The sequence below is a fragment of the Vigna radiata genome, chromosome 3, assembly GCF_000741045.1.
Source record: "Vigna radiata var. radiata cultivar VC1973A chromosome 3, Vradiata_ver6, whole genome shotgun sequence".
Taxonomy (NCBI): Eukaryota; Viridiplantae; Streptophyta; class Magnoliopsida; order Fabales; family Fabaceae; genus Vigna; species Vigna radiata.
This window is the reverse complement of record NC_028353.1, coordinates 3,690,330-3,705,266: the sequence shown is the minus strand read 5'-3', so window position 1 is coordinate 3,705,266 and position 14,937 is coordinate 3,690,330. Positions and strand designations below refer to the sequence as shown.

General features: G+C 31.9%; 1 protein-coding gene across 1 annotated transcript; it reads left to right on the top strand.

The window, feature by feature from the left end:
• Positions 1-1,951: 1,951 nt before the first annotated feature.
• On the top strand, positions 1,952-9,630 carry LOC106757586 (pleiotropic drug resistance protein 1). Its single transcript, XM_014640269.2, has 23 exons — positions 1,952-2,432; positions 2,598-2,718; positions 2,799-2,887; positions 3,156-3,240; positions 3,337-3,496; positions 3,583-3,659; positions 4,018-4,071; positions 4,158-4,248; positions 4,351-4,652; positions 4,766-5,047; positions 5,145-5,461; positions 5,566-5,726; positions 5,821-5,924; positions 6,011-6,167; positions 6,255-6,436; positions 6,545-6,877; positions 7,128-7,418; positions 7,502-7,585; positions 7,679-7,812; positions 7,948-8,175; positions 8,282-8,453; positions 8,560-8,814; positions 9,235-9,630. Exons 1-23 carry the CDS (start codon positions 2,080-2,082, stop codon positions 9,499-9,501), a joined length of 4,299 nt encoding a protein of 1,432 aa, XP_014495755.1. The 5' UTR covers positions 1,952-2,079; the 3' UTR covers positions 9,502-9,630.
• The last annotated feature ends 5,307 nt before the right edge of the window (positions 9,631-14,937 follow it).

The window sequence follows — 14,937 nt, the reverse complement described above, 5'->3', positions numbered from 1 at the left end:
CCCTCATATTATCAATCGACTTTTCAGTCTTAACAACTCGGTCATTCAGCTTCAACCATTCGAATTCCTTTGGCCTTAACTTAGCTTCAATTTCTATTAACTTTTCAATTTTGACAACTCGGCCTCGAACTCTTGGTCTCACATCATTTGTCAACTTTTCGATCTTGAGAGCTCAGTCGTTTGACTTCCTTCAACCTCAAATTAGCTTCAACCTACTATTGTTGATTAAGATATGATTGAGCTGTGATTATATTGATAAAAGGGTAAAAGCCCATAACAACTATTATAAATAAAAGTCTATACTAGAATTTTTAGATACATGCACAACACATGTATCATCACAACTAATTTTTTTTGTTGGTCACCAACTAACTTTAGTATCAGAATATCTTCTGCATATACTATATAGATAGTTTGGACACACGAGAAACTCTTCATACCAAATAACACTTGGATTGGAAAGCAACTAACTTAAAAATCACTTAGAATCCGAGCAATTGACAAATACTTGCCTAGTCCATAAAAACATCTAGTAAAGTTGAATTTAAGAATTCATAGTCTCATATAAGTCAAAAGATATAATAATAACAAAGGTTGTTAAACCAACCCATGAAACATCAAAGCCAAGCGTGTAAGGATTATTATTATTAACTTAATTCATATCTAGACTAGGAGAGGAAGAGGAATCCAAAGAAAGTGATTTTTTCACATATTATAATTATATTTAAAAAGAAAAACATTTTTTTTAGTTGGATAGTATCATGGCATGTTTTCATTAAGAAATTAAATTTTTTTATTAAATTTTAAATGTCTCATAAAGTTGATAATTTTCGGTAAAGTTTTTATCAAAACAATTTATTCCATTAAAATCCAAAAATTTAACAATTCAAATTAGATATTGGAGATAATAACGTCACCCTCTTTTTTGTCTTTTCCCCCTTCTTGTTCACAAAAAGAGTAGCAAAGCAAAGGTCCACAACACCAACAAGAAAGTTAAATATATTTTTCTTCGAATTTCAATCAAGTAACAAACAAAAAATAGTAATTTAATGGCTGCGTATCTGTTTTATTTTTTTTTTTCGGGATTAAGATAAGCAATGAAGTCACCCTTCTCATTTGTTTATGGAGAATTGATGGAGTGTAGTGATTGAGGTTGTAAGTAGGGGAGTAATACCTTAAAAGGTGATGCTTGCTTATTGGATGTATATGGAAGAAGCTAGACAAGATTACAATCTTAAAATTTGGAAAGATAAATTATTGATTTATATGGTGACATTAAATTTGCTGATGGTATCGTGTAACGAAGGAAAAAGGAACAAGAATTTTGAAAGAGAACAAACTAAGTCTTGTAAGAGGAGTAAGAATAATAGCAATAATGATGTGATAGTATGGGAAGAAAAACTATTTAGATTTGAAGAAAGACAACAAAGAAAGTTTGATATAGCTATTATTGCTGATGTAGACTAGCTCAAACAAATTCATTGAAGATCATCTATGACATAAACGATAGATTGATAATATAGAAATCTTCAAAAGAACCAGTTAGAAGGTAAACAAAGGAAAGAACAAGAAAAAAATAGTAACATGGTTTAATTAAAGTGTTAACATGGTTTATATGTTCCTTAAATTTTTCATTTAATACTAAATGTGTCACCCAAATCCAAAGTCTTACTTGATATCATCCTGATTTTCTTTTTTAGTTATATAAGATAGTGTAAGAAAATATTTACTTAAAATATTGCAAAAAGACTCGTAATTGATGATATCACCGGTGCTCTTTTGTTTAATCCAATGAAGTAGTAAAGCTGAATTACAGGAAGCAAATGATATAGTGGCAAACTTGAAATTCCTCTGTGCCCGTCATCAGTGACAACATTGCTCCTAAGCCGCCCATGTGGTCGTTACTATCCTTCATATACATGTTTAAATATCACATCATCATCTCGTCTTTCATTCAACTAAACACAGAGTAAGAACCTTGTCCAGTTACCATGAGTTAAACATTGAGAGAAATCTGCATTGGCTTTTTTCTGTGCTCTTTGATTCTTGAAGACTGGAACTTTGGATTGTTTCTTGAAAATGGAGGAAGAGGGTAGTGTGAAAGCAGGAAGTAGTCTCCGAGCAGGCAGTACTAGAAGTAGTTTGAGGATTGGGAGTGTATCAGTTTGGGGGAACAGTGGTGTGGAAATTTTTGGCACCTCTTTCCACCAGGAAGATGATGAAGAGGCTCTTAAATGGGCTGCCATTCAGAAACTTCCCACCATGGCACGTTTGAGGACAGGCTTGCTGACTTCACCTCAAGGGGTTGCCAATGAGATTGATGTTCATCAACTGGGCTTGCAAGAAAGGAGAGGTTTGCTTGAAAGACTTGTCAGAGTTGCTGAAGAGGACAATGAGAAGTTCATGCTCAAGCTCAGGGAACGCATTGATAGGTCAGTGCAACACACTAGAGTCTGTGTAATTATGGGGTTTGGATTGTTTGCATCAGGTCTTAGATTCAAATCTCATTGTCCTCATTACACCATAAAAAACATGTTTAACTGAATGCTTTTACAATGCACTATTGATGACTTAATTTTTGGAATGGATGGTGTCAGAGTTGGAATTGCCATTCCTACAATAGAGGTCCGATTTGAGGGCATGAACGTTGGAGCAGAAGTTCATGTTGGTAGTAGAGCTGTGCCAACTCTCACTAACTACATGGTTAACAAAGTGGAGGTAAGTGTAGCAATACCGATCTTAATGAACAGTATTAACCTCTTTGAAGTAGATTTTCATACTTCTGTTGGCTTTTAAAGGGGCTACTGAACTTCCTACATCTGCTCCCAAGTAGAAAACAGGATATAAACATTATCCAGGATGTTAGTGGAATAATAAGGCCGGCCAGGTAATTAACAATTAACCTTGAAAATACTTGTAGTATGTTATATTTCATTTGTGTTGAAACTATTACTGACAGAAACAAGTCACAAGGGATAGTACACACAGATGTTCCTATTTATAATGAAGAAGTACAATACTAAGAAAAATATTTTGTATCAAATCATATCATGTCTTTCTATCTAATGTATCCAATCATATTTGTAAATCTCTCTAACTATTTGGAAGACAACACAACAATCTTAAACAACATGTCACTGTTTGTTTTTCTCCAGAATGACATTGCTGTTGGGCCCTCCAAGTTCTGGGAAGACCACTCTCCTGTTGGCCTTGGCTGGAAGACTTGATTCAAAACTTAAGGTTGAGTGTATATTTAATTGTTAATTGATGGTCTCATGCGTGTGCTCGTATTTTCCATTTGTTCTTTTGGCTAACAAGTTATAACATCTTGATCAGTTCAATGGAAAGGTGACTTATAATGGCCATGGGATAAATGAGTTTGTACCCCAAAAAACTGCTGCTTATGTCAGTCAAAATGATCTTCATATTGGAGAAATGACAGTCCGAGAAACCATGGCCTTTTCAGCACGAGTTCAAGGAGTTGGACCTCGTTATGGTAGCCCACACTGCAATTTCGAAATCATATGCAAAAATTTCATAAGAAAATCAAGTTTTTACCAAAATTATTTCCCATCTATGCAGATTTGCTAACAGAGGTGTCCAGAAGAGAAAAAGAAGCAAATATTACACCTGATCATGATATAGATGTCTATATGAAGGTAACACTAACAGATAATTTTCTATCAAAGATATGTTTTACCCATTTGGGTTGATTCCCTTGAACTTCCTTTCATACTTTTTTAGCAGACGGAATGACAACTTTCAAACCAATGGAAGAAAAATATGTGCTTTTTAATAGTAATAACATATGTACTAAAATTTTGGAATTCTATTTCTGCTCATTGAGCAATGGATTTTCCTTTTGGGGATACAGGTACTATGAACAAATCTGTTACACCAGCTTTTCTTTTTTATTTGTGTTGAACTTGAGTGAACCATCTATTTATGTCTATTTCTTAAAACTAAATGGAATGATTGATAATTTAGTGGTTGAATTTCTGACTTTGTAATGCTCAGGCTGTAGCAACCGAAGGTCAGAAAGCAAATTTTATTACAGATTATATTCTAAGGGTAAAATTTCTGTACTCAAGCGTTCTCTTATAACTCTAAAGCCATTTTGAGTTAAATTCCAGTTTGATTTTGCTTTATATTTTCAGATTCTTGGACTGGAGGTCTGTGCTGATACTGTTGTGGGAAATGAAATGTTAAGAGGTATATCTGGTGGACAAAGAAAACGTGTTACAACAGGTAAAACTATTTTGACTTCATATTTTGAAGTGCATCATATCTAATTAACTCAAGCAATTTGTGGTGCAAATATCTTCACGAAATATATATCTGTAAATACAGGGGAGATTCTGGTTGGACCAGCAAAGGCTCTATTCATGGATGAAATATCTACTGGTTTGGATAGTTCAACAACTTTTCAAGTTGTGAATTCACTCAAGCACTATATCCATTCTCTCAAAGGAACTGCTGTTGTTTCACTCTTACAACCAGCACCAGAGACTTACAATCTTTTTGATGACATTATTCTACTCTCTGATGGGCAAATTGTGTATCAGGGTCCCCGTGAACATGTTCTTGAATTTTTTGCTTCTGTGGGTTTCAAATGTCCTGAGAGGAAAGGTGTTGCAGACTTTTTGCAAGAAGTAAGTGTGGTTTAACTTCTTTCTACGCGGTAAAAAATATAAGTACATGTTCAACGTCATAGACTAATAGCAATTTTATTTCATTCTCACATGTACAAATTTATTACTTTAAGGTAACATCAAGGAAAGATCAGGAGCAATATTGGGTACAAAGAGATGAGCCTTACAGATTCGTTACAACCAAAGAGTTTGTAGAGGCATTTCAATCATTTCATGTAGCGAGAAGCCTGGCTAATGAACTTGATACTCAATTTGACAAGTCGAAAAGCCACCCTGCAGCTTTGGCAACCGAAAAGTATGGGTTAGGAAAGTGGGAACTGTTTAAAGCTTGCTTGTCAAGAGAATATTTACTCATGAAGCGTAATTCATTTCTTCACATCTTCGAACTTTGCCGTGTAGGTTTGATCTTTGCAACTTTTCATGTCAATGTTTCGAGTCCAAGGACATTATGTGATAATTTCCATTACTAATACCTTTTACTACATCTTTTAGACTGCTACAGTGGCCTTTATTGCAATGACTGTTCTTTTTCGGACTGAGATTCACCATGATTCAGTGACTGATGGTGGTATATATGTGGGTGCATTGTTCTATATCCTTCTCATAACTTTGATTGATGGGTTTACTGATCTTAGCGTGACAGTTTCTAAGCTTCCGGTTTTTTACAAGCAAAGGGACTTTCTCTTCTTCCCTTCATGGATATATGTTCTTCCTGGATGGATCCTGAAAATCCCCGTGACTTTTGCGCAAGTGGGAATCTGGGTGTTCCTCACCTACTATGTTATTGGTTTTGATCCATATGTTGGAAGGTAAAAGAGCTGTGTTTTTGTACTATTTCCCTCTCCCCCCTTCTCTTATGTTAAAATACTATTCAGTGAGAAATGACATGTATATATATCTCTACTTAACGCAGACTCTTCAGGCAGTTCCTTCTTCTGTTAATTGTTAGCCAGATGGCTTCATCCTTATTCCGGTTTATAGGAGCACTTGGTAGGGATCTGACAGTAGGTTTCACCATTGGATCATATGTATTGTCCATTCTCATTGCTATGAGTGGCTTCGTCTTGTCAAAAGGTACCATAACATGAATACAAAAAGAAGTCTTTTTTTTTTTTTTCATTACAATAACACTATTACTTTTTTTGTCTTTGTTTGCTTCATTCTATAGACAATGTGAAAAAATGGTGGCTATGGGGCTTTTGGTCTTCACCTATGATGTATGGACAAAATGCCCTAGTAAATAATGAGTTCCTAGGGAACAGATGGGGACATGTAAGCTTTTCTGCATTAGTCTTTGTATACATTTTGTGCTTGCCTTGTTTAGATAATCTAATGTGTGGACATATTTCATATGAAAGGTTCTACCCAACTCAACCACTCCATTAGGAATTGAAGTTCTGAAATCTCGCGGGTTCTTCACTGAGCCGAAATGGTATTGGATTGGTGTTGGGGCAGTGTTTGGATATGCGATAGTGTTCAATGTCGCTTACATACTTGCTCTCACTTACTTGAACCGTGAGCTTCTTTACCTTCGAAATGTTTTGTAACCCAGAAAGAAAGCTTAATTTTTGTGTACTAATACTATCACAAATTGGTTATCAGCAATAGTGCAGCATCAAGTTGTTAAATCAGAGGAATCTCAAAGCAATCCACAGAATGGTGGAAGCATTTCTACTAGTTCTTCATCCAGAAGAAAAGAAGCTGAGAGAAGAGGAATGGTTCTTCCGTTTGAATCATATTCCATCACCTTTGATGATGTAACATATTCTGTTGACATGCCACAGGTAATGTAGATAAATGAGTAAATGAAAAAAAAAAAAAACAACAAAAAGCTTGTTTTAAGCTTTCTGAGCATTATTAAGATTTCTAAGAATTATTAACTAAATTTGCAGGAAATGAAGAATCAGGGTGTTCTTGAGGATAGGTTGGAGCTTTTGAAGGGTGTCAGTGGCGCTTTCAGACCAGGAGTTCTCACAGCATTAATGGGTTCCACTGGTGCTGGCAAAACAACTCTGATGGATGTACTAGCTGGAAGAAAGACCGGGGGTTATATTGGTGGGAACATCACAATTTCTGGCTATCCAAAGAAGCAAGAAACCTTTGCAAGAATTTCTGGATACTGTGAACAAAATGATATCCACTCTCCCCATGTCACAGTATATGAATCTTTGCTCTATTCAGCATGGCTTCGATTATCAGCAGAAATCAATTCAGAAACCAGGAAGGTTAGTACCTTAATCCCAGTTTAATAGTTCATCTAAAGAGGACAAGTAAATTATTATCGCAACATGAACATTTGCGTTACCAATTTATAGTCATAACTTTCGGTATGAGGTTATTCCATGCAAGGTCTCCCTCTCTGCTACTTCTTGCACACTTCACATATACTACTGTGTCTCTTGCAGTGTTACAAAAACATCATTTAAATGTCTTATCATGTTACTAAGTTTTGAAATGACCAATGGTTGGTGGCAGATGTTCATTGAGGAAGTCATTGGACTTGTGGAGCTGAACTCTCTAAAGCATGCAATTGTTGGATTGCCAGGTGTTAACGGTCTATCAACCGAGCAACGCAAAAGATTGACTATTGCTGTTGAGCTAGTAGCTAATCCTTCTATCATATTCATGGATGAGCCAACTTCTGGGCTAGATGCAAGAGCTGCTGCTATTGTCATAAGAGCAGTTAGAAACATAGTGGACACTGGAAGAACAGTTGTCTGCACAATCCATCAGCCTAGCATTGATATATTTGAATCTTTTGATGAGGTAAAATAAGCAGAGTAAAAAACTGTGAGCATATCGTTATTCTATTGAGAAGTTTCTAACTTTTTTTTGTCAACTACATGCAGCTTTTTCTTATGAAGAGAGGAGGGCAAGAAATATACGTGGGGCCACTTGGACATCATTCTTCTCATTTAATCAGTTACTTTGAGGTAAAACATTAAGAAAATTAAACTGCATGTTTTGCTTCAGACCTGTCTTAGTAAAAATTTCACTGTTGTGAACAAATTTCTCTTCTCATGAAGGAAATTAAAGGGGTCAATAGGATTGAGGATGGCTACAATCCAGCAACGTGGATGTTGGAAGTCACAACTTCAGCAGCAGAAATGGAATTGGGGATTGATTTTGCTGAAGTGTATAAAAATTCAGAGTTATACAGGTATATTGAATTCGTTGAAGTCTAATCGAACTCTAGAACATGAAAATAATATGCTACTAGAGCTATAATATTATTGAAAGTTGTTCAAAGTACAGAGAGGTTAATGAGGTAAACTGTCATGTGGCATATTTTCAGGAAAAACAAGGAAATGATCAAAGAATTAAGTACTCCATCCACTGGTTCAAAGGACCTTCATTTTCCTACAAAGTACTCAAGGTCCATCATTACTCAATGCATGGCTTGCTTATGGAAACAACATTTGTCTTACTGGCGCAATAATCAATACACTGCCCAAAGAATTCTCTACACAATCGCTCTGGCCTTGTTGTTTGGGAGCATTTATTGGGACCTTGGCTCCAAAATGTAAGATGAAGTCATCAAACTGAAAAATAGGAAACTTTGTTGCCTCAAACTCATGTTAGATATTTCTGTAGCTCTTTCTAAAGGTGTATTTCCATGTCTATTGCAGAAAAAAGCAACAAGATCTTTTCAATGCCATGGGATCCATGTATACTGCTGTTCTCCTTCTTGGTGTTAAGAATGCTTTTTCATCACAACCGTTGGTGGCTGTTGAAAGAACTGTTTTTTATAGGGAAAAAGCTGCTGGAATGTATTCGGCTTTGGCATATGCTTTTGCTCAGGCAAACACTTGCTGTTTAGAGATTTGACCTTTTAACTTCCTTGCATGTAATGATGTAAAAATTTATTTCAGGGTCTAACTTTTCTGATCTTAATATTTTCTTGCAGGTTGTAATCGAACTTCCTCATGTTCTTGTACAAAGTGTGATTTATAGCCTTATAGTGTACGCAATGATCGGTTTTGAGTGGACTGTAGCTAAATTTTTCTGGTACCTTTTCTTCATGTACCTCACCTTCCTCTACTTTACCTATTATGGCATGATGTCTGCTGCATTGACCCCAAACCCCACCATTGCGATTATATTTTCTACTGGAATCTATGAAGTGTGGAATCTCTTCGCAGGATTCATAGTCCCACGGCCAGTAAGCTTTAACTTCCTTTGATGTTTGATGCAGTTTCTTACATTACAACTTTGAGACATGTCTGTATACACTGATTGAAATCACAAAATCACGAGTATGTGAATTAAATCATGTCAGACTCACCTAATACAAATTTCAACTAAAGATAGAACGTGTTCTTTGATATATCACTTAGATATTTCTTACTGTGTTGTTGGAAGTTCTACATCGACTAGAGATAAAGTCAATTTATAATATATAAGTGGGTGCAGATCTCACTTTACAAGTCGGTTTTGTGAGGTTGAGTTAAGCCTTAAAATCCACGTATCAGAGTTATGAGCCGATCCTAATTGCATAACACTTCAATTAGTTCTAGATGAATTTTTGGTAACTATGTTTGATTAACTTTATTTTTGTTGTTTTGGGGGCATGGATGAACAGAGGATTCCTGTCTGGTGGAGATGGTACTATTGGGGAAATCCAGTAGCTTGGTCTTTGTATGGGTTGGTGGCATCACAGTATGGAGATATTCAAGGAACTATTGACTTTAGTGGTAAAAGTACAACAGTGGAAGACTTTTTGAGAAAGTACTTTGGTTTTAGGCATGATTTTTTGGGAGTGGTTTCAGCTGTACTGATAGTATTTTCAGTAACTTTTGCATGCATCTTTGCCATTGCCATTAAGTTGCTTAATTTCCAAAGACGTTAATTAAGAATGAGGCCTTCATCTTTTGGTTAGAATAGTAGTGATTTGTGCAGGAAATAAACATGGCTTTCTGTATTATCTTGTCTTGGAATTAAAATTGTATCAATTAAGTTATTTAAATATTATTATCAATTAGTCTAAACAGATTAATTATTTAAATATAGTTATTAAGTAGTTACTATTAAACTGCTTGAACCTCTGTAAATTAAAAGATCAATAAAAAGTTTCGAGTTATTTCTTGAAAAATAACTTGTCAATCATGTTATTTCAGAAAAAAAAAAAAAGAACTAAAATGGTAATATTAATATATATTTAAAGACAAATGATTTTACACTTTCAGTCTAATATCATGTGTAATAAATTTATTAAATTTTGTTTTAACTATTCTAAAACGTCATATAGTTGGTTATTGTTGTCGATATACAAATTTAAATTTAACATTTCCAACCACCTTATGTAAGTTATGATGATAAAGTTTGATGTTTTAAACAAATAAAAGGAGAACATTAATGACAAAAGGACACTAGAAACAATCCTAGACTTCAAGAAATTTCAATTTGCCTTCTTATGTGTTTGGTGGAGGAATATGAACCTTGAAATTGAAATATAATATTTGAATGACTCACAATTGATTTTTTTTTCTCATTTTTTAAATAGTTATATAGATGAAGTAATTAAAATATTTTATATTTTAATTTTGTTTATAAAAGAATTTAATTCTTATTTTAAACCAAACTTAATTTATCTTTGAATTCAAATTAAATTAATTTGATCATCATTCGAGATGATATATCTCAACTTTTAGTTCAAATTGATTTTAGAATATTTGACCTGGACTCGATTTTTAGTCTAGATTAATTTGTCTTAATCTTTAACTAAGGTAAATTGATTTCAACCTTTAGTTAGACCGAATCGGTTTGACCTTCAATGCGAATCGATTCTATTCGAACTTCAATTAAGGTTAACTCAACTTGACTTTCGACGTAAGCTGATTCAACTTGACCTAAAAAGAAATTGGCTTAACTTTGGCCTAGACCAACTCAACTCGACCTTTGGTTTAGCTCACTCAACTCGATCTTTGGTCAATTCAACTCGCTTGATCTTCGTCCCAGGCCAACTCGACTGGAACATCAGCTCAAGTCGACTTGGCTCAACCTTGATCCAGGCTGACTTGGTTGCACCATTGGCCAAGGTAAAGTATGTTAGAACATCATCTCATGCTGAGTTGACTTAAACTTTGTCCTAAATTGACTCGGCTCAACCTTGAACCTAAACCGACTCAATTAGAACATTGACTTGACCTTTGGCCTAAGTCGACTTAGTTCGATCTTCAACTCGGTCGACCTTCAATCTATGTTGTCTTAGCTTGACTTTCGGCCAAAGTCGTCTCGACTTGACCTTCTATTTAAAGTGGCTAGACTCAACTTTCAACTCGAATTGACTCGATCCGACATTTGGTTAGGACTGATACAACTAACAGTTGACTTAGATCAATTTATCTTAAACTTTAGTTTTCGTCAAATCAATTCAACTTTCTGTTGAGATCAACTCAAGTGACCTTTTAGTCCAAGCTGACTCAACTTAACATTCAATTTGTACTGACTCTGCTAAACCTTTAACCTAAAAAGGAGTAGAATTTCAATTTTTTTTTAATATTGAGAGAATTTGAAATTCTTCTATTTTATTTATTTGAAATACCTTTCAAAAATCATTAAATTTAATATTTTTTAATTAATTTATCCAAATAAATATTTTAGTGTAAAAAATTTTAAATTCTTCACATAAACAAATTATGTTTTTAAATTATTTCATCCAAGCACCAATATTATTTTTTTACATGGTAAAATGACACTTAATATTTAATAGAAATGTATTGCGCGACTATTTATATATTAATTTATTTATTTTAATTTACATAACTTCATGATAAACTAAGAAAGCTCAAAATACAAATTTCCATGTATAATAAAATTTGTATTCTACACATTGGATCCATATCGACATTGTCATTGGTTTTGATCCATATCTTGAAAGGTAGAAGAACGTAGTTTCTACACATCCCAAGCAAACATGTTAGTTCAACTTTCCTTCCCTTCTATCAGAATCTTTCTCTTCGGTTTATCTTTATTTTTTACTTTTAATAATATTTTTATATGTTGACAAATAATAAATATGTATTAGAAAACTGAAATCTTATTAAATGTAATGTTCCGGTATAAAATATCGTTGACCCAAATTTAAGAAATAGCTTGTACGAATTACATTAAATAAATCAAATCAGGGGAATAAAAAACATTTTTCTTTTATTTATCAACAACCCATATACAATTTACATTGCAACCATTGGACTTTAATATAAAATAGGATATTTTAATAACTAAGAAATTAGTTAGAAGAAGTAATCATGTGAACAGATCATAACAAGTAAACTATGCTTTGTAAGAGTATGATTGGTTAATTACCTTTTTTATATCAGAATAATAATAAAGTAAGAATTGAAAAATTTTGGGTTTTTCTGTTTAATGAGGTAAAGCATTAAGCATTCAAAATTGAATTAATAAAAGGAAAATAATATATTAACAATCCACTTCTTTTTAAATAACTAAACGCCAACCAACTATCTTTTAATATTAAAGTATTGACTTGAGATATTTAATTAAAATATAAATTAAATTATTAAATAAAAAACTATAAAATTAGTCATACAATGATTATGTTAAAAAAATTGGATTGTTTAAGTATCACTATTCTAGAGGGTTTTTAGTCTCTCGAAAAGTAATATATTTTCCTTCTAAATCCCTTCTTCTTATGTGTGAGGGATTAACGTTTAATTCCTCTAAGTTTAACTTTAATTTTCTACACATTAAACCCTTTGATCCTAATTATAAATATTAATCCCTTCAAGGGAGTGTAAACCTACTTTAGTTGGATGCATTAGGTCTATTTTTACTAAAAATGTTTTGAAATATTTCTACAACATTACTTTCCAAAAAAGGGTTAACAGTAAATATTGTGATTTATAGTTTCATTAATTTTTATTTTTGGGCTGAAATTTGGAATCTGGATAAGAAAAGTATGGGTGAAGCTATCATTAATTACTTCGCAATCAATAATAATAATCATAAAAATCATCGATCAATCATGTTTGAATGTTATTAAAATATCATTATCCTTATTTTATCCCTCTGGTTCAAATGTTTTTAAATCTATCAACTACTTTTGTTTTACTAGTGTCACGTTTACGTATTTAGTTTTTTTTTTCATACATTAATATTTATATTAATTTATAAATGTAATAGATTTATTTTGTAAGGATTAAAAAAACAGGTAAGAGATAATATTATTAAAAAATATACTTAATTATTTTATTTATAAAAAATTAGACTATAAATATAATTTTATATTAATAGAATTTCATTAATTATAAGAATCATCATATTTTTAAACTTTTTTTTCATAAATTATTTTTCTACTTTCTCTCAAAGAATATGGTGAATTCATAGGAGAAATATATACATTTTTAACCATTCAGGTTGTTTACTTAATTGTAGTTGTGAAGATAGATTTAGATTTGTGATATATATATATATATATATATATATATATATATATATATATATATATATATATATATATATATATATTAATAAAAAATCTTTAGTGTGAAATTTATTAAAATTAATATAATATTCACACATTTTATTAGATTTCATGTTTTTTTATGTTTGAAACTTTATTATGATGTACTGTGTATTGTTTTATTAAATTTTATAATTTTTTTAAATATTAATAATTAATAAATAATTATAGTTAATAATTATATTAAATTATGTATTATATATTTTATTTAATAACTTATAAGTGTGATTAAAAATATTGATTTAAATATAATAAAATTACAATATATTATATTATATTTTAAAATTTTAATTTATTTTTAATGAATTCATTTTAATTTTTGTGTTCATTTTTTTAGGATGTTGTTCTCTCCACCACCCCAAGTACTTACACCTCCTCATTAATTTTTTTTTATTCCAGACATATTGTATACCTTTCTATGTTGCAACCCTAAGTTTTGAAGGCTGATCAGAAACAATCTCTGTTGACCAACCAAATGGCTTTGCTATTCTAAGCAGCGAAAACAAAGTCTACAATCTTGAGAAAGTCCTTTATGGACTGAAGCACTCTCCAAGGGTTTGGTATAGTAGGATTGACAATTATATACTGCATAAAAGATTCATCAAATGAAGTACAACTCATTATGCCATTGTATTTTGATGATTTGCTGGTTATTGGAAATAATTCAGATTTATTGAGCAAATTCAAACATGACATGGAAACTCAATTTGAAATTCATTGAGCAAATTCAAACATGACATGAAAACTCAATTTGAAATGACTGAATAAAAATGAATTACTTTCTTGGAATGAAGATACACCAATGTGATGCAGGAATTTTTATCATAAAAAAAAAACACCTAGAGTTACAACATGGGAGGTGTAAGGTATTTCTGAAATAAAAAAAAAAATTAATAAGAAGGTATAGGGACTTAGGGTGGTAGAGAGAGTAACATCCATTTTTTTTTTTTTTGGACAGAATTTGCCTTTAGACTTAGCTAATTATTTTTGCAAAGGTAAACTGATGCAAAACAGAAATTGCTGATACAAAATAAATGGTTTGGCAAATTTGGTACAGGATGTAAGAAATTTTGTGATGTCCACAGAGTCTAGGTAGGAGATTCACTTGTTTTGGATGGTTATATGAAAAAAATCTAAAGTCAAATAAGACTTTTATTTTATTTTTTTTACTGTGAAATTTGTTTCTGACTTTTTTTTAAACAATTCAACGCAAATTGCTTCAGTGTTCCTTATTTCATAGCTTATATTTAATCGTGGTATATTTTAGATATATAGTAAGAGTTAATTGTATTGTTTATATGTTTTATTTATATTTATTTTAAATGCCTATTTCCATTTCAAGTGTTACCAAATTACCAAATAATTTACACTTGGAATTTTCAAGGTGTAGTTTGAACGTTGAAGTACAAAAATTAGCTCTATTTAAAACTTTATAAAAAATGTACTTGAGAATTAGAGTTCAACTATATTTTTGTTTTTTAAGTAAACCACAAGTTAGAACAGTGAACTGATGGTGTTCTGAAAAAAAAAAAGATATTTTTTTACATCAATTTTAATATAAATTTATTATTTTAATAAATACAGTTTATAATTAAAGGCATTAAAATGAAGGACCATGCGCCCCAATGCATATTTATTACAGTTTATTGGTTAATTAAATACCTTAATGACATGAATCATTCTTTTTCAAATTTGTTTAAGTTATGGCACTTTCCTTCTATTATAAGGAACTTAGGCAGAACATTTTTTCTTTGTATTTATCTCATAAATCATCAGATGGATGTTTTATTTCGTTATCAA